This window comes from Choloepus didactylus, chromosome 21 (assembly GCF_015220235.1).
Source record: "Choloepus didactylus isolate mChoDid1 chromosome 21, mChoDid1.pri, whole genome shotgun sequence".
NCBI lineage: Eukaryota > Metazoa > Chordata > Mammalia > Pilosa > Megalonychidae > Choloepus > Choloepus didactylus.
The window spans coordinates 10946005-10966198 of record NC_051327.1 but is presented as its reverse complement, the minus strand read 5'-3'; the positions used below and the strand labels follow the sequence as shown (position 1 = coordinate 10966198).

General features: G+C 37.1%; 1 protein-coding gene across 7 annotated transcripts in view; it reads right to left on the bottom strand.

Moving 5' to 3' along the window:
• The window catches only part of RABGEF1 (RAB guanine nucleotide exchange factor 1), a 121531-nt gene that overhangs the window by 23882 nt on the left and 77455 nt on the right, over nucleotides 1–20194 (bottom strand). For 5 of the 7 annotated variants that reach the window (XM_037815341.1, XM_037815339.1, XM_037815344.1 and 2 more), the window contains 4 exons: nucleotides 18435–18604; nucleotides 7716–7797; nucleotides 6676–6808; nucleotides 5379–5470 (listed from right to left, as the gene is read on the bottom strand). In XM_037815341.1, the coding sequence (XP_037671269.1) occupies nucleotides 5379–5470; nucleotides 6676–6808; nucleotides 7716–7797; nucleotides 18435–18604 (477 nt within the window). Of the gene's footprint in view, nucleotides 1–5378; nucleotides 5471–6675; nucleotides 6809–7715; nucleotides 7798–10631; nucleotides 11690–18434; nucleotides 18605–20194 lie in introns of those variants that run through there. The other 2 variants (XM_037815340.1, XM_037815346.1) reach the window with 2 other exon arrangements.

Genomic DNA, 20194 nt, shown 5'->3' with positions numbered 1-20194 from the left:
CTACTAAGTGACAGAAGTGCCCTCACTACCCCTTCCCTACCAGTAAACTTAGTGTATGAAAAACTGAGACTCTGAAAAATAGTAAATACTAGCTCATACTTTCAGGGCACACAACCACAAGCCAGGAACTACACAGTGTGCTCTAGCAGGTATATTTCTTGTAATTCTCAGAAAACCTCATGCAATGGATACTACTGTTATCCATTTTATTGATGAAGGAATTGAGGTTCAGAGAGGGTTAATGACTTGTCCAAGATCATACAAATGGCAAGTGTCAGAGCGGGATTTGAAGCCAAGTCTGTCCAGTTCTAAAGCCACAATGCTAAACTCCTCTGAGCTCGACGGAGAAGTAAGAAGTTGCTTTAAAAAAAGTCTTTTTCCTACTTCTGTTTCTCTAACACATTTTAAAACTCAGTTTAGAAAGAATCAATTGCATACTCTCTTTAGAAAAGCAACTACTATAAAAAGCATCTTTATATTGGGTATAAGAATATAGCCGCTGACACCCAACACACTTACCTCTACAGGGACCAAGCCCCAGGGCATGTAAATCGCCACTTGCCATGAACATTTACAGAACTTTATGACACTTATAACCTGCTGGATGGCAGAGGGCAGGAAGCGAGGGCACAAGTTTAATCTCATCAATAACATTTTATTTCTCTCAGAGAAAAATTATTTCACTGTCCTTGATACTACTAGGTCCAACCACTGGGCTCTTATAAATGCACAACCTTGGTCAAAAAGACTAGGAGAGAGTGAGGAATGGGTAAGCATAAACTGTCAGTACTGCCAGAATAACGCCAGAGGAGGAAGGGAGTGTGCCCTCGAACATACTTATCTTTCTGCAATCTGGAACACTGTGAAAGAAAAGAGCTGAAGCAGCTTAACTTGACAGCAAATTCTTGCCCCCAGCAGGAATAAAAGTTTCAGACTCAGACTGGAGGGTGGTGTGTGCCAAAGGGTTCTGCTCTTAGCTCCTGTCCCCGAGGTTGGCTACTGGGGAACCCTTGTAGGACTGAGAGCCACAGCCTTATTCTAACTCACTAGCACTCTCATTCCCCCTACTAACAAGTCTATTATGTGAATTACAAGATTTTTGATTATTTTATTGTTTGGCTCCTTTGAGCTTTTAATTCTGGGTTAAAATTATTGTTTTTATGTCTCAATCTATTCCTTTTTCTATTTAAACAAAACTCATTACAAAAAATATTCCACTACTTTTATTTACCCATTTAGCCTCCTGCCTTTTATTATTGACTTTACTTCTCTTTAAAAATTTTAACCACTTTCTTATTAATCTTTGTTCTTTACATTTTAAAAGTGAATTTAAAAGTAAATTACTTTTTATCTGGATGCCTGCTTGGCTGCCACTGCCCCTCAGGGCAGGGCTAGGCTGGGAGTGTAAAAAGGGAGAGGAGGAAAAGAAAAGGAAGGAGCAGAAAGGAAGAAAAACTTGCTGGGTATTTCTCTCCACACTCTTCATCCTGCAGCAGCCCCCTTCCTGGTTTTCTGGCCTAAAAGAGGGGTGCTTTTGCAACCCTTTTAGACATCACCCCCCACCCTCCACCCCACTCCCACAATTGCACTGCCCTAAGATCTAATCTAGGCAATTTGGAAGGAAAAACAACAAAACAAAACACTAAGGAAACTCAATGCTGTATTAGTTGTTTGAATAATGATTTCCTTCTCCAATCCGGCTGCTAAAATTTACTTTTCAGAGTCCTCAGATAATTGTTTTACGTCTTCTGTCCAGGGTTTTCACTTGTGATCCACTGGAAAGATGGGGTGGAGTGTGTGTACTCTAGTTTAGCTGGATCCAGATGTCTAGCCTTAGCTTTACTGGGATTTTGAAAACAAAACACGCTATTTCTCTAGGTCACGGTTTCTCCGCCTCGGCACTATTAATGTTTGGGCTGGATAATTCTCTGTTGCAGACGGCTGTCCTGTATATTGTAGGATGTTTAGCTGTACCCCTGGCCTTGACCCAGTAGGTGCTGGTGGCCTTCTCATAGGTATAACGTTAAAAAATGTTAAATGTTAAATGCCAAAAGCCGACTAGCCCTCAGGTGAGAAGCACTGCTCTGGGTGGATGGTTCCCACAGCCAGACAGAAGCTGTAGAGGCACAGCCAAATGAGAAGGGGAAAGTTTCACCACTGACCAGGGCCTTGACACTCTCCTTGCACATCCAGACTGGATGTTGAGAAGCTGCTGATGGGTTCCTCCGATCCTCTCTGTCTTCCCAGGGTTGACACACTCGTCATTCTGAGAGGTACTGAAGGCTGTCCTAATTAAACCTCAGGGCAGAGACCTTGATGATTCTCCCAACTTGATGCACTTCTCTTTCAAAAGACCTCACATTTGTTACTTGTCAGCCCAGAAAACCTGCCCTAGAAGTACCTGACCTGCACTGCACAACTAGAGAGGATGTATGTCCTCTCCATTCTCACTTCACTGAACGCAGCCACCTCACCCAGAGCCACCACCAAGTGAGAGTCCAGAAAGTCTGAAGACTCTCCTGCAACCAAGAATTGGCCTAAAAGGCCAGCTTGGCTGGGAAGAAACTGGTTTCTCAGACTCAAGTTTGTTGGTTTTTAGATATGGTAGCTTTCTTGGAAAGGATCTTTCAATGAATAAGATTTTCCTCATTGAATATGACTAAAAGGCAAACCTTGTTGTGCTAGTATCTCTCCAGGGTTTTCAAGACCATGTTTGCAGAGCTAAGATTTTAAAAACATTTTCCTACGCTCAAGGTTTTAGACTTTCTTTCCTTTGGTCATCAGAGAAAAAGTATAAGGGTACATTGGTGCTATGGTTTCAAGCTGTATGCACCCCAGAAAATCATAAATCTTAAAGTTAATCCATTCCTGTGGGTGTAGACCTATTGTGGGTGGGACCTTTTAATCAGGTTATTTCAGTTGAGGTGTGCCCCATGTGGGTCTTAATCCTCTTACTGGAGTCCTGTATAAGAGTATGAAAAACAGAGAGAAACACACAGAGGAGAGAAGGAAAAAAAAAAAAAAGACAAAGAAGCTAAGAAAGAAAGGCAAGGACAACAGCCAGAAGCTTTAAGCAAAGAAATCTGGTAGAGAAGGGAGAGACCAGCAGATGCCACCATGCGTCTTGCCATGTGACAGAGGAGTCCAAGATCGTCAGTAGCCAGTCCTTGGGGAGAAAGCACTGCCTGTTCATGGCTTGACCGGACATTTTCATGGCCTCAGAACTGTTCCCTTTTAAGTTAATAAATCCCCATTGTAAAAGTCAACCCATTTTATGGTATTCGCATTTCAGCAGCTTTAGGAAACTAAAACTGGCCAATACTCTCTGTAACTTAAGGGGACCCCCTTCATCAAGCCCCCTAGGCTCCTCCAATGGGAATTTATTTCTTCAGGCTCTGATTCCATCCCTGCAGTTGTAGAAGTGATCTGCTATAATCCCATATAGTCAAAGCCTCTAGCACATTCTGTGTGAGGTTAAATGTCCCAAAATCTTAATCTATTGTGTGTCTTCCACAATAGATATGATCATCTTTGAAAACCTCAAATTCTAGGATTGGGGCCCTTCTTGGAACCACAAGTGAAGAGGAGTACTTTTCCCATGGATTTCTCTACAGAGCAATGCCAACTGAAATGGAAAATGCCTCATCCAGTATATTTATAAACAAAAACTGACAGTGCTAATTAGTAGCACAAGGATGATTTGGAGAAATGTGACTGATACCTCCCATGTTTAACACCAGCATTATGGTGTCCTCTGGAAGAAAGCAGCCTGGATGCATCTACACTTGGGCAGGCAAGATGCGGGGGCTCAGATGAGAAAGGGCAAGAAGGCTGGGTTTGCCTCTCTACTACAAGATGCTCTGGAATTCCATCTCAGATACTTTGGGAGAAAAGTTTCACCTCTCAAATTCTATTAACAAACTGAACAAATTCTATTAACAAACATAGATCATTTTCTTATTTCTAAGTAAACAGTGGTCTGGTGCTTGTAATTTCTCAGTTCACAAGGTCTGGTTTCTGGCTTGGAGAAGGGTCCTCTCATCATAAACTCCTGTGGATTACTCTAAACATCAACCAGCTGGCACTGAACTTTCTAGTAACGAGTCTCTGGGAAAATGCAAGTAGAAGGCCCATATCCAGGCTTTTGGAATCCTTACTGTGCCCACTACTACCTAAGATAACTACCCCAACCACAACCTCTTACCACGTTCCCTGAGCAAAAGGTGTGTGTGTATGTGTGTGCATGGGGGGGGGCTTGACCTAAAGGAGTCAATTCGTGGGACCCATGACATTGCCTAGCAGAAAAGTTTTGCGCAATAAAAGATGACAGTTTTTGCCAATTAGACTCTACCACCAGAACTTGCTCTGGAAATTACAGAGAATAATTCACTTAATAATAGGAGTTGAAATGCAAAGATATCCAAAGAGAAGCAGAACTGGGAAAGTAAAATAAGCACATCAACAGTAGAAGGCTTGCAGAAAAGACACTCTCACTGGTGCAGGGGCAAGAAGATAGCCCAGTCCCTAAAAGAGCCTTGGCTCTAAGTTCCTGTGAGCATCCTGCTTCCCTTACAACCCTAAGAATATTTTAAGCAAACTCCCATTTCTTCCTGTAGTGTGAGTCAGTCTCCGGTTCTTATAACCAAAGAGCTCACTACTTAATGGCCTGCCCTCAACACTGCTAACATCAGCTGACCCACTTTCCTTCCCAGCAGAATTACATTCAAACCTCTAAATGAGCAGGTCTTTCCAACTCCTCTCCCTAATTAAGGACAAGCTGGCCAAGGTTGGAAGCCTCCTCTAGTAGGAGTTTTTTTAACTTTTCTTTTGCACTTCTGCTGGTTATTAAAAACAAGAAACAAAAACCTTATTAGGAGGCTGGGCTTGTCCAAAATGGCAGACCTCACATCAATTTTGGGCATTACATTTACTTCCTGAACAAGTCAGAAAAACTTGTTCAGAAAAATAATTCAAAGCACATCTCTGATTAACAATCAAAGGAAATTTTGATCTAGTTACTCTAGCTTGGGGATTAAACTTGCCACACCAATGCCCTTCCACCTTCCAAAATTATTTTGATACATATAAATGCAATTGAGACTGGAAATTTACCCTAGCTGAATCTGAACCAAATTTAGTTCAATGCCCAAGAATTAAGACACGTAGTCACTCAGAGAGAAGAGGAAAGGGAGTTTACCTGCTATTCTGAATGCATGAAGTTCATTAAACTAACACTCCAAATCACTTCTTGGCAGTCTGCACTTCAGAAATATTTTACTGACTTTTTGTTCATTGTAATAAATATGGCCTAATATCACAGGAAAATGTTAACCTCAAGGGGAAAACATCCAAATGTAAAAGCTCACAGTTTCACTGACCTGTAATTGCTTTCACCACCATGTCAGACACTTCTGGAATTTCTTCATTAACAGGGACACAGAGCATCTGTGGTGTAACCCAGTGCAGGGCTCTTTAAAAAGAGACAAGCAGTAAAAAAGAGTTCCAAGAATGGATTTAGTCATTTATTTTATCAGCAGCCCTCCTAGGCCCGAGTTCATTGCTCCTGCATGTCAGGAGCTCAACTGACATGCCAAAGCAGCTAGAATCCTAACCTGAGACTTCTCTTCTGCACTTATCACAGGAAGAGCAAAAGACAAATTTACTGGTTGAAATGAAATTATACTATCAAGACCAAAAAGCACTCAATATTTAGGAATGAAGATTTGAAAAGAATCTACTGTTCCCTGTCTTCATTGTCCAACACCGTTGATGTCCTCTGAAACTCTGCCCTCATTTCCTAGGGCACCCTGGAAACTGTGTAAGAGGGTAACAATTAAGTGTTACCTCAGCCTGAATCACTGTGTTTCCTGTTCATACCCTAACTTTACTCCAAAGATTCTGATGCTCACCACTTGCTTCACTTCTTTTTCTTGTCTGATGCCCATCTAGTTCCTTCTAGCTCCTCACCTTTGGCTCTGTCTTCTCTCTTCCTAATAACAACTCACTTCTGATGTGACAACTTCAACCAGCCCCCTTGCCTGGGAACCCCTTCTGGGGTTCCTTTGCCCTTCTCCTCCAGAAAACACCACTTCATGCCCAGCCTTGGACCCATCCCCACACAGAGTTGGTCTATTTCCAAGTGTTTCACTGTCACTGCAACACAGAGCTCTGAGGATCACTGTACTGGTCAAGGAAGATCAGATGCTCTAGGAAATGTAGACAATCTAGTGCTAACGAAGAGATGTGACTGGAGCAATGGCTGAATAATGGGCACCCCTGGTAAGGATGGGGAAAGATAACATCCATTGTCTTGATATGGATATTCACAGCTTCCTGCATGACAAGTCAGTACAAGGAAACCAGAAAAAGTCCTCCTGTTCCTTGGAAATTTTGGAGATTTGAAACAATCTCAAACATGAATCATGGTTCTCATCTAAGGCAGCCTGGAGTCAGATGTATAAATAAGATGGTGACTCAAGAGCCCTTTCACTCCTATCTATTTATCATGTTCCTTTTCTTTCCATCACCAAAGAGACGCTTATATGATAAGGATGGTTGGCACCTTAGCTGCTACTTTCTCTCAAAATTTGAACTCAAGGGCCTTGTTTTTCCACACTGTGTTCTTCCATTAGTAGGTAGTAAATTAAACAAGACATGACAAAACAGAACAACTACCTGATCCTCTTTTGAATAGCAAGATCTTTCTTCTCATCATCAGTAGTTTCTGGACAGAACACATATTTATAGAGACGAGTCATGATGTACTTTTCAATCTGATCCATTATCTTCTCAACTCTTTCAGGAGGCACTGAAATACCCAAATGAATATAAAAGCTCAAGAGACAGATGGACATTTTAAATTAAGAATATGTTTCCATAGTACTTTCTAAACAGCAGAAAACTAATTTACTAGAAATACATGAAACACACCTAGAAACAAAAATATAAGATGTTCATTAAAAAACACCATTTAAAAAATTACCTCAACTTCTGGGATTGCCTTTTACAGGATCCTCACTTCTAGCTTAAACAGTTTTGGCAGGACCTAAGAGATGTAAGCCTGCCAAGCAGGCAGATCTCAGCCTGGGTCCCTCCCTCTTGCTACATTAGAAAAACATTTGAAATGTACAAGACTGATATAAACTGACAAGACTCATATTTCCATTTCTCTGAGGTTTACCATAAACCCTTAGAGATCTCCTTGCGGTATACATATGGGGGCAGCTCTCTGATATACACATGTGCTGAGTACATTCTGAAGTCCATCATTAGTGGAGGTAGAATTCAAGAAGATTCCCTAAAAACCTAAAACTTTTAGGCCAGTGATTCTCATTTTTTTTCTGCCCCAAACTCTATGAGGATTTCTGTGACTCCATGAGTCACAAACAATGACTTACTCAGATGGTGATTCCAAGATGGAAGATTCATTTAGAAAAGATTCCTAAGGGATTTTAAGCCCCTCCACCCCTACCCTGTGTATTAAACATTGCTTGATAAAGTATCCAATTGCTCTGAATATCTTGGAAAGACAGACACGGTGGTACTCAAAGGCAATGCTAATACCAGCTACCAGAATACCATTGGAGTAGTTCACAGGATGGAGTGGGCAAGCCAACCAGGCCAACAGAGAAAAGAGAGAAATCGCTAAGAGACTGAGTAGACCGAGCCTCGGCAACTATTAGCAATCTGTCAATGGCTGGCCAACAAAGTATTACCTTTTCCACGAGTCTGCATTCTTTCAGCCACATTCTGGTAAAAATCCTGAGTATACTCTGACTGTTCTTCAATGCTTAATTCCTGAAATAAAGGGACAAAGAGGCTTGCTTGGTGGCTGGAGAAAGATCATGAGTTCAGGTCTAAATTTTAAGAAGTTTCCAAAACCGACTCTTTATACCAGTGCTAATTCCAAGAGTACTTAAATATTATAAATAACTTTGCATGGGGAGAAAAACCTATACTTTAATATTATTTAACACATCCTATGTCCTCTTTTAATTCTTTTCACTGTATATACATACATCTTCTTACATGGATATAATGTATGTTTTAAAAAGTTCCTTATTAGACAATGCATATTTTAAGAAAATACACATTTTAAGTACAATTCTATTTATCTAGTTTACTTATTCATTTTTTTGATGTCTTCATAATATTCCCTTATATTAACTGACTTATTATAACAATTCTTCTACCATGTGTATTTGGGTTGCTTCCCTTTTTTTCTCTAGTATATACTGCAGCTTGAAACAATTTTGTGAAGACTTTACTTTTGGGTTATTTTCATGATACAGCTCCAAAAGTGGCATTAACAGTTCAATGAGCATGAACAACTTTATCTATTTTATCTCTAGGTATCTATTGCTAGACACAATCCTCAGAAACTCCAATATACACTGTGATTAGCCATATATAGGTACTTATTTCTCCTTGGCCCCTAAGATACTGGACCTTATAATTTTTATTTGGTTTTACTGATTTTATAGGTGTAATATATGTATTTATTTCCCACTTACTTCCAAAGAGGATTTAAGGTCTATATAAAGGATGAACAGACTTTAACACAATAAATTAGAAGCTGATAAAAAACGAAAAGTAAAACATCTTCATGAGACAGAAAATAGAGCCAGGAATAAGTACACAAAAATGTATTCCTTAAGAGATCTATAAGTTAGTCAAGAGTCAGCCTGTAAATTTGTTTCTAACTAAACTTTCTAGCCATCAAAGCTAAAATGAAAATAGTTACATAATTCAGCATCCAAAAATAAAAGTGAACTAATTGTTCTGGTGAAATAAAACCATTTCTGACACCCAGACCAGAAATTTCTCTCAACTGTTCTCATAAAGATGCCACTGTAAAAGGGTATGAAAAAGGCCCAGGACAAATTCCACAGGGCTGTTTCCCACAGACCTCTACACAGGCCAATGACATCACACTCCAAGGGCCAATAAAGCCCCGTTGAGGCATGTGGCAGCTGGACTTGTGGGCTTACTTCAGAATGGGTGACAGAGCTCTTGCGTCAGGGCAGACTCCCAACCATGCCATATCACCCTTCAGTGTCTCCCATTCATCCCTTCCTTGTCTGGGTTCTCATTACCTCTCACCTGGAGTCCAGCTACTCCCCGCCCAGTTAATCTCTCTCACAGTCAATCCATTTCATGTAGTACATTCAAGCTGATGTTAGATTATGATCAGGTCACACTCTGCTTCAAACCTCCAGGGTCTTCCATTAGATGTATGCTTAAGGGCACTCAGTCCAAACAGTCCAATCTACTCCACTTGACTCCCCACTTATATTTACCTGTTGGTCTGAGAATACGCTTCTAGTTTTCCCACTTCTATGACATTGATAAAATTATCTTTGTCCAAATTACTTACTCCTCTCCATACCTCCAACATTTCTCCAAGGAAGTCCCTACAGTATGCACTTTAAAGGCTCAGTTCACAGCTTAGCTCCTCTAAGAAGTTTTCCATCATTCCCTTAGCCAAATTTACCCTGTAGGTGTCACAGCACTTACAGCACTTTGTGACCACCTTGACTGTAGCCCTCTTAACTGAATTAGTTCTTTATATACATGACATTTGACTGCATTAAAACTGATCCCCAGATGGTGGTTTGATGGGTTGAGCCCTCTACCACAGGATTTACCCTTGGGAAGACTGTTGCTGCAAAGGAGAGGCTAGGCCTCCCTATAACTGCGCCTAAGAGCCTCCTCCTGAATGCGTCTTTGTTGCTCAGATGTGGCCCTCTCTCTCTAGCTAAGCCAACTTGAAAGGTGAAATCACTGCCCTCCCCCCTACGTGGGATCAGACACCCAGGGGAGTGAATCTCCCTGGCAACGTGGAATATGACTCCCGGGGAGGAATGTAGACCCGGTATCGTGGGATGGAGAACATCTTCTTGACCAAAAGGGGGATGTGAAAGGAAATGAAATAAGCTTCAGTGGCAGAGAGATTCCAAAAGGAGCTGAGAGGTCACTCTGGTGGGCACTCTTATGCACAATTTAGACAACCCTTTTTAGGTTCTAAAGAATTGGGGTAGCTGGTGGTAGATACCTGAAACTATCAAACTACGACCCAGAACCCATGAATCTCGAAGACAATTGTATAAAAATGTAGCTTATGAGGGGTGACAATGGGATTGGGGAAGCCAGAAGGACCACACTCCCCTTTGTCTAGTTTATGGTTGGATGAGTAGAAAAATAGGGGGAGGAAACAAACAAACAAACAAACAGACAAAGGTACCCAGTGTTCTTTTTTACTTTAATTGCTCTTTTTCACTTTAATTATTATTCTTGTTATTTTTGTGTGGGTGCTAATGAAGGTGTCAGGGATTGATTTAGGTGATGAATGTACAACTATGTAATGGTACTGTGAACAATTGAATGTACGATTTGTTTTGTATGACTGCGTGGTATGTGAATATATCTCAATAAAATGAAGATTTAAAAAAACAAAACAAAACAAACTGATCCCTAATAAGGCCTGGGAACTAACCTTAACAAATTTTATACATTTTGTCATATTAAGCTCTTATTTTTATTCACCATAATTTCACACTGTTGCTTTCCCCTTTATCTCAGGTTTTTCATTGCATGGATTTTTAAAAAGTTAATCCCAGTAAAGCCTTTACCTGGACATTAAAAACAATTCTTCAGTGGTTCAGTTTTAGCTCCTCTTCACAGCTGAAATAAATATTCTAATCTACTTTCTTCTAGGTTTTTCATCTTTAACTCTTTGGCTGGAATATAGGGTGCATGGTATAAAACACAGATCTAAAATAATCTGTATGCAAATTTATCTTTTTCAGCAGCTATTAGTAAAAAGAGACTCAGTTCCTTCTTATTTCCCCAGCTGTCATAAAATTTGCTACTGAGAAACTTAATCTATTTCTGGACTCTCTGGCTTGTTTTATTATATTTATATACATTATATAAATAATATATATATATTTATTATTATATATGTTTGTTTTACCAAAATCTCATCCAGTTGTGCCGACTTTCATTTTAGAATATATTTTGAAGTTTGCTAGATTTAGAAACCTCCCCTCCCCAAATTCCTGCTTTTATTCCCTCTCACAAAAAACTTAAAATTTATATGGTACATTTGCTTCTTGTTTTTCTAGAACAAGCAATGTTAACTTGATGATGAAAATGATATTTTAAGTGTTCATATACTGACCTGCAAAGTATTGTTAAATTTACCTTTTTATCTCAGCTAGATTCAAGATACACTTCTCCAACTTTAATTCTTTAAATGAACTTTTAATTACCATGTAAGATAATGTTCTTAATATTTAATATTCTTTATTGCCTTTTTTTAATGTGCTAGGCTCTTGAGCTTATCACTGGCATATTATAATGCAACTGAATTTTGTGGATTTATCTTGCATATGTCATGTAGCTAAATTTATACTTCTACTAGCATTTTATTTTCCCTTGAGTTTTCCTGATAAGATAATGATACCTGAAAATTATATTTCTTTTTTCCCCTATAATAGTATATTTTATTAGGATTGGCTGTTCCATTGTGTCCTTTCATAAAGAAGGCTTAAATGTAATATTGTTTTAGTTCCAAAGCTAACTATCAGAAACAGTAATAAATCTATGTAACCAGATGCTACAAATCAGAAGGAAAATTTTCAGTCAAAAAACTGAACTTGAAATTACTCATAGTGCATGGAATGTTAGGTTTATTGCCTCCTCTTCAAGATTTAACTCAATTCATGAATGCTTTTTTCTCCTACCCCCTACCCCACTCCTCGGCAATCTCTGATCTGCTTTCTCTCTCTGCAACTTTGCTATTTCTAATCATTCCTTGTAAATTTTACCGTACAATTTTTGTCCTCATGTGCTTTGCTTATTTCACTGAGCACGATGTTTCAAGGTGCTTCCATGTGATGGCATCGAGTCTCCTAACTTCATTCTTTCTTATGGCCAAATAATATTCCATTGAGTAGGTACCATCTTTTCTTTATCCATTCATTTTAGACACTTGCATTGGTTTTCAGCTTTTGGCTATTGTAAATAAAGCTGCTATAAAACTGGTGTATGAGTATATACCTAGAGGTGGAATTGCTGGATCACACGGTAATTCTGTATTTGACTTTTCGTGTAGCTGCCCTACTGCTTTCCACAGTGGCTGAGCTATCTTACATTCCCACCAACAATGGACTAGGGCTCTAATTTCTCTGCATCCTCTCCAACATTTGTCATCCATTTTTAAAATAACAGACATCCTTGTGGGTATGAAGTGGTATCTCATTGTGGTTCTGACTCGAATGTTCCTAATGGCTAATGATGTTGAACATCTCTTCATGATGTTTTATCTTTTTTTGAGAAATGTCTATCCATGTTGCTTGCCCATTTTGAAACTGCATTGTCTGTCTTTTTGTTGCTATAATGTAAAAGTTCTTTATATCTTCTGGATATTAAGCCCTCATCTGATACATGGTTTTAAACTATTTTCTCCCATTCTGCAGGTTGTCTTTTCACTTTTGGGATAATTTCCTTCGCTGCACATGAAAATTATATTTTTATCCATTTTAAAAACACATATTACATGATTGTAGAATTGTCAGCCACTGTACTAGACAATGAAATTTACTAAAATGTTCAGAGGGCTTTCAGCATAATTTGGAGGACTATGGTATTTATAAGCAAGGAGGACAAAGTGCTACAGGGGAATACAGTAAATCTTTCATTTCTTTTTCTTATTCCATCCATCTTCAACAATCATCTCTAAATAGGTATGGTGATAGTGACAGTAAGTATCCTGTGTGAGACGGTGGTGATAAGATATTTTTAGTGATGCTCTTGAGAAACGTTGTCTCCTTTGTGCTCAAAGGTGTGAGCCCAAGAAGATCTACAACTACTTTGAGAAAAGTCCTGCTCCTACCCACAGTCCTCCTGCTGCTGCCTCTGTGTGGAGGTGGGATGGGTCTCTACCTCAGCAGGCCTGATATGTCAACTACATGGCTTTCCTCTCAACTACCACAACCTAATACCTGTATTTTCAATTTTCCCATAAGACTTCAATCTTTGCCTCCTCTAGCTCTTGTCAATTGATAAAAGAAACTGATATTATACATTTTCTAAGCTTTACCTGTATACTAAACTATTTCTCCAGAGAAATATATTCACAGACTAAACAATTTTGGGTCCACTAGAAATATTTCTTATGTCTGGACTTTTATGTGGGTAATCACAAGCAGCAGCACACGAAAAACATGTTCACAAGAACGCATTCACAAGAACATGTTTATAAAACTTATCATTGTTATCACCTTGTTCTCCTATTCTTATTTTAAACATTTTTGTAAAACTCAAGTCCTTTTAATAAGCAGAATAGGTTTAAGTAAACAAAAGAAAGACTACCACCATGGGGTATACTGAGATGACATTTTTTACTTTGACCTATGAATCTTTTTTTTTTCAATATGGGGACCTTTCTTAACATTTCAACTATGATCTCTGAGTTGTCTTTTATGATGTTATAATTTTACTTGTTATTCCTTTTGCTTATGTACTTTCCCCTATAGACTCTATATTCTTCTTATCTACTTAGGTAGGTAGACACTGTTACCTTTCATTTGAACCCTATTTTAACACTTAACTTAGAACAAACTATTCATTTTTACAATTACCAGTACTCCCTTCTAACTAGGAACACTTGTGACCTTCTTCTAACACCCTACATGGCCTGATTTACTGGTGGCAATCAATCACCTTCTTTCCCCCAGGCTCTACACGATCAATGTAATTTTGTTACAATCCAGAAAACTCCTTTTTATGTTTTTATTTATGTTGCATAGATACACACTTTATTTTTCATTATAGTGCTTACTTTATAATGTAAAATAAGTCCTTTGCCACTCTGTCCTCTTATCCTTCTTTAGATTTTTTGTAGGACTTAACCACTATGTTATGTTAGAGATCTGTCTGTCTATTTCCCCTAATAAAATGTCTGTTCGCACTGTTCACCACCAGATACCATAGATGTCTATAGAGTCCGGCATACGGTTAGTGCTCAACGTAGTTGAATGTAAGAAGGAAGAAACATGGCCATTTATAACATTCCTCCCTTGACAGCACTGTAGACGTCAGCAGACAACTCTCTGTAGGTGTCTCATGTCTACACATCTTGTGAGCAGAGGCACTGATGTCTTTGCTCTGCACGATCTTTTCAAAGATACTTGGATAGCAAACAACCTTGGAAGACAGGGACGGTGTCTCCTTCAAGAGAAACGGGTACATTTTCTGTAATGTCTGAGTCAAGTCCAAAGTCATTTCATTTTTTTTTCCCTAGAAAATTTTTCTTTGTAGTATAAAAATTTGACAAATGGGTGTTTTCCTCTAAATATTAATACTGAGAGGTACTCTATACTTTCTTAATTGATTAAATTCATCCACACTCTTCCAACGTTTTGAAAACCTCTATTTGATTATTTCCTTAATTATACTTCCTTTGTATTTCATCTGGAACTTCCACAATTAGGAATTTGGATCTCCATGACCTATTTTCTGGGTTAAGTTTCTTTTGAATTGTTGTTAACTTTTTTATCTATTTAGGTTTTGGCTTTGATGTCCATATTTTTTGTATTGCTAATTTCTCCTGCCTTCAATAGTGTTTTAAGTTTTTCACTCACAAATCACCACGTTCTTCTATGACATGTTCTTGATTATTTTCATTCATCCATTCCTGTCAATATAGTTATCAAGTCAATCTTCTATCTGTTATTTTTCCTTAAGACATAGACTGCATCAGCTCAGGTTTCCACTGTTCTTGTTGCCTTACTTTTCATCTTTGCTGCTTCTAATTTTAAAATTGGGTCTGGGTTACTCCCACCCTCCTGATTTTCTCACCATAATTAAAGCCTATTTTGTTGATTTAAACTTTCTTTGTTTTTGATGCTTCTGTTTTTTCTGGCAGTAATTAGATACCAGGGGAAAATGCTCCTTGCTAGGAGGGCATTTGCCCTTCTATTTACTCTGGAAGAGAACCTATATTCAGTTTACCTAAATGTTAAATCTAATAATTTAGGTAAAAATTAAGGAAGAGAAGGTGAGTGAAGATACAGTCATTTCTTAAATGACATAATGTTTTTCTCTTCAATCAGGCATGGAAAAACAGGTTTTTTAGGAGCATTAATACCAGAGAAAATTTTACATTTATATAATATAATTAAATACTAGATTTTTGTGAGATGAATGGCCAGGAAAAGATCAATGAAAGTAGCAAACACTCTTATACGATGCTTGATTTGATTACTTCTTTCTTAATAAGGAAAATGAGCTGATCAGATGACTGCTAACAAAGGGATTGTGCTTCAAAAACTGAATTGAGAAACCCAGAAAATTGATTTTTTAAAAAGTTTTAATGCAATATTCAACAGATTAAAGGGTCTGTACTTTGGAGAAGTAGAGAGTTACTGCTTTTAAAAATAGGGCAGACTACACTTTCAGGATAGGGAAAATGTATCTGATGGATTTCTTAACATTTAGCAAGGGCAGGAATCAAATAGTTCTCACAACAAAATATTTTGTCCTTATTTACTTTGATTTAGGTACAGTCTAATTACTGTGCTTTGTAAAATGTTTTCACACAAATAAATTCGATGAAAAAACGTTGGTTTTTTTTGCCAAACCATTGACCTCATGTTTTCTGGTTATAATGGGTAAGTGTTATATCTAGTTGGGTCTATATAATGCTTTAAAATTACTGGGCACATAAAGCTTTGTCCAGATGACAAAGGCAATCTATATATCTTTCATTTAATGGGTGACCATATATATTCCTGAATCCATGGTCACACTTATCTTAAATTTGAGTTATTTTGTAAAGATAAGAAGTTAACAAATATACTAAACCTTGTATATTCTGCTTTGCTTATTCTGCATCTCCCCTCCATTTCCTAAATAAAATTTAAATTCTTGTATGGTGACTTCTAAGAAGAGAAAAGTAGGAACAAATACTGTATGTTAAATATAACATGCATTTTGTATTAATGATGTAGCTACCTGTCTCATTTGCAACGGTAATATCCTTTGCTTAAAGAATACTAAGCAGTACTCTACAATAAGGCAGTACATATTTTAACATTAACTATCTAATAAGATCAGTAAAAAACAATTTATTGTTCATCAGTACCTATTTTAACATTAATATCTAATAAGATTAATAAAAAAAAAGGAAGACGGGGACAAAAGAATATTTGTTGAGCAGTGAAGCATTATAGTACAATATTGCAGTGGATGTGAATTACACAGGTGCTGAAATTTAAGCGAAAAGAGATACCCTTTTGGGGTGAGGGAAAAACCTCTAAGTTGGATAAATAAAGATATAATGGCTAAAATACATTTTTAATACAGTTCTGAAAATATTTATTTTTATAGACTTGGCCCATAAGCAGAAAAGGTTGCCCACCAAGGCATACATGTACTAGGATTGGAGAAAATAGGAATGAAATGGGCACAGAAGTGTGCAAGAGTGGTTCATTATAGCAGACCTCAGCACAAAGGAAATGTGTGGAAGAATGTCTGTGGAAAGAACTATAAGTTAATGGCAGTGCCAAGAGGGCAGTTTTAACAAATAAGCATGAATTTTCATATTGGGTGGGCCCTTTGAGTAAAATGACTCAAAAGTATAGCTGGTGAGTATAATATTGTGTTTGTGCAGTTCTGGTAGACTGAATACAGAGGGGATACTATTACACACTTTACTACTTCATGGAAACTTCCACAAGTTGTACTCAATCCACTGTCTCAAGAAATTTATATGATTACATAACCTGAGACTAGGATTAAGTTAGTTTAGGTATAAAAAGTATTTTATTTAGTTGAAAGGACATTAACTTGCAGTCCAAGGCAACCAGGACTTCCCTAGGGAATATTCAGCATAACAAACATCAGCTGAAAATCAGGTGTGTGCTAGGCATTGTGTTAGAAGATGAAGGTATATTAGGTACATGCATAAGACTTGGCCACTTGACTATGAAACACTTTATAGTGTAGAAATGGAAAGCAGGTTTCATAGTGGCTCTTAGAAGGAATCTGAGGTCACATCTAGGTATCTGATATCAATCAGTGATGCCTTGAAAGCAGTAGAGTGGTAACTGTACCACTTAATCATCTTTTTACTTCAGTATATTAATTTAAATGTCAACTAAAATATTATAGAACAAGGGCACTTATACTTCTAAGCAAAAGAAAAACAAATCCAAGCTAAGCAGTTTTCTAAAATATATTATTTTATACTATATATGCTATATGTACTATAGTATAATGCTAACATAATATAGCATACCTTATGAATATTTCATATGGGTTGAAGAATAAATAACCACAAAACCTCAATTTGAGATTGCATTTGTATGTCACATGAACTCTGAATTTTTCCATAACAAGGAATAGTCTATCATTGCTTCCAACTAAAAAAATCAATGATAGCTTGCTTGCTTTAACTCTAAATGTCACCATTTGCTCACAAATACCTAGAAGAAAAAAAGGCTACTTAATTATGCTTGGTAGAATTACACTCCTAGAGGAGCAAGAAAGAAGCTTCTTTTCTGTCTTACTAACTGAATTCAATATTGAAAAATGTTTAGGCAGAAGCCTGTTGCTTATTAGCCTAATGATCTCTGACCACAGCTGGAATATAGCTAAAGAACTAATCACCGTGCTGTTTTCCTAATTCCCTTTTCCTTCCTAAGACTGCCTCACATCACGGAAGGGACTTTGGGGGATAATTCTGAGTTAAAGGCTATAGTTTGTTATAACAGAATTGATCACTATTTATAAAATGAGTCCCATTATAGTGTCTTACAAATTATTGAAATTGAAATTATGTGTTAAAAAAGACAAAGGTGTGGAAGCTACAAGTTCTAGTTCTAACATTGGCAAAGTCTAGCTGTGTAACCTTGGACAAGTTACTTATCCTCTCTGACTCTCAACTTCCCCATCTATAAATTAAAGGGACTGAAGCCAGATAATTACTAGGGTCTCTTTCAACTTCTAAATTCTATCTTTCCCTTCTCTGAGTAGGCAGCAGGAAAAAAAAAAAAGCCTGAAATTATTGCTACTGGCCTATACTTCTTATTTAAAGATCCACCATGGCTTTCTTGGCAGTTTATACTACTTATAAGGTTATAAGTTAGGAAGGCCTATTACTAAAGCAGATAATCCAAGTGGCTTCGATGTCAGACTTTTCATGCAAAAATGATCCAGACACCTTTAAGTTGCAGTGGAAAAGTATTACCTTGGGAGTCAGGTTTTGACCAGGCTCGATGACTTTAATCAGACTTGTAGATAAGTAACTTAACCTTTTCTGGGTCTTTAGTTTCTCAGATATAAAATGACAAGGTTGCACTAGCTTATCTCTAACACCCTTCCTAAGACCACAGTACTATGTTTCTAAGTGATTATTCTCAACCTACCCTTTTGTAAGGCATTGCCTCCAAAAACAGCTTGGTCTGTTTATAGATTTCTTGGCCTGTCTTGTGGAAGGTCTTGAGAAATTCTAGGAACTCCTTAGATACTCTATCCGTTTCAATGCTGGTTTGCCGGTTTATGGAAGGACTGGGAGCTTTTGTTTCATGAATTTCTGCTGGGAAAATTAAACATAATTAAATTTCATTACAGAGGAGATCCATTCATGGAATTACTTTAAATATCTAACTTCATGTTACTTAAATATGCTTTATCAAAGTTAAACTTAGATTTAAGTCATTTTTATGATGCTGGACAACTTTTCTAAGATAAGCTAAATGATCTAAAAGATATTGCTATTCAATAAAACTTGCTCTATTAGTATTTCCTTAGCTAAAATACATCACATTTCGATCTATATATGTAATCATTAATACTGAAATGGTACCACTATCTTGAACAACTTTCTCAATGATCGCATGAGTTTACAAAAACAGTCAAGTAAAACAACAATCAGTAAGAAGCACAAAAACGCTAAATAAGTTAGAAAATCCCATTTTACTTGCCAAAAAGGAAGACCTATAATTTCCTTTTACACTCAAAAGACAATTAAGAAGATAACATATCTTTTTAAGATATTAAAATCAATCTAAGTAATTTCTTAAAATCTTATTTTTTTGAACTTCAGAACTCAACTTCTTGATTTTATTCAAGAGATCCCTTTTAATGATGAAGTTGCATTAAAGCTTTAAGATAATAAAAGCAATATTTCTATTAGAGTTATGAGGTTAATCAAGTAAGCAAAATATGTAGGTTATCTAAAAGAATATAATAATTGGAAAACTAAGAATTCTACCTTTTGCTTATTGTTACATAACTGGTCATTAACTTAACTTTGTATTTTGTTGTTTGACTTATGTACAAATTAAAGCAAAACATTCTACTAATAGTAAGTAGTTAGCAGGAGTATAATTCATTTTACGGGCATCCTTCCAAATCAAGTATTTGCTAATCTTTCAAATTATTAGGATCTTCCTAACAGTGATTAAAAATCATTTTTAAAAGAAAAGAATGGTAAATTCAATCACGTTACAAGAAAAAAAAAAAAAGAAGGAAAGAAAAGGGAACTAGCAACCAAAAAACATTAAATGTTTGGCAAAAAACACTGAAAGTCAAAAGTCAAGACAACAAACGGAAAAAATATCAGCAGGCTGTATCACAAAGAGCTTATCTCCCTAAGACACAGGGACTCCTATAAATAGAGAAGGAAAAAACACCCAACAGTCAAATAGAAAAATGAGTAAAGAATACTGACACTGCACAAGAGAGGAAACACAGGTGGGTCTTAAACATAGGAAAAGATGTTCAACCTCACGCATGATAAAAATATGCAAATTAAAACTACTATGAGATACCATTTTAAAAATTGACAAATAAAAATCTGATGTTTGATGTTACTGAGGCTATGGGGAAGTAGGTACTCTCATACAAAAGAGGCAGCGATGTAAAATGATCGAACTTCAATGGAGGGCAATCTGGCAATAATAATCAAAATTAAAAACGCATTTATCCTATTGCCAAACACCTCTATTTCTCAGAAATTTTCTACTGATATAATTGCACATGAACAAAATGAAACATAAGCAGCACTATTTGTAATAGCAAAAGACTGGAAACAACACAAATTGACCACTAGATGACTAAATAAATTACGGCTTAATTCATAAAATACAATATTATGGCACTGTAAAAAAAGAAAAAAAGTATG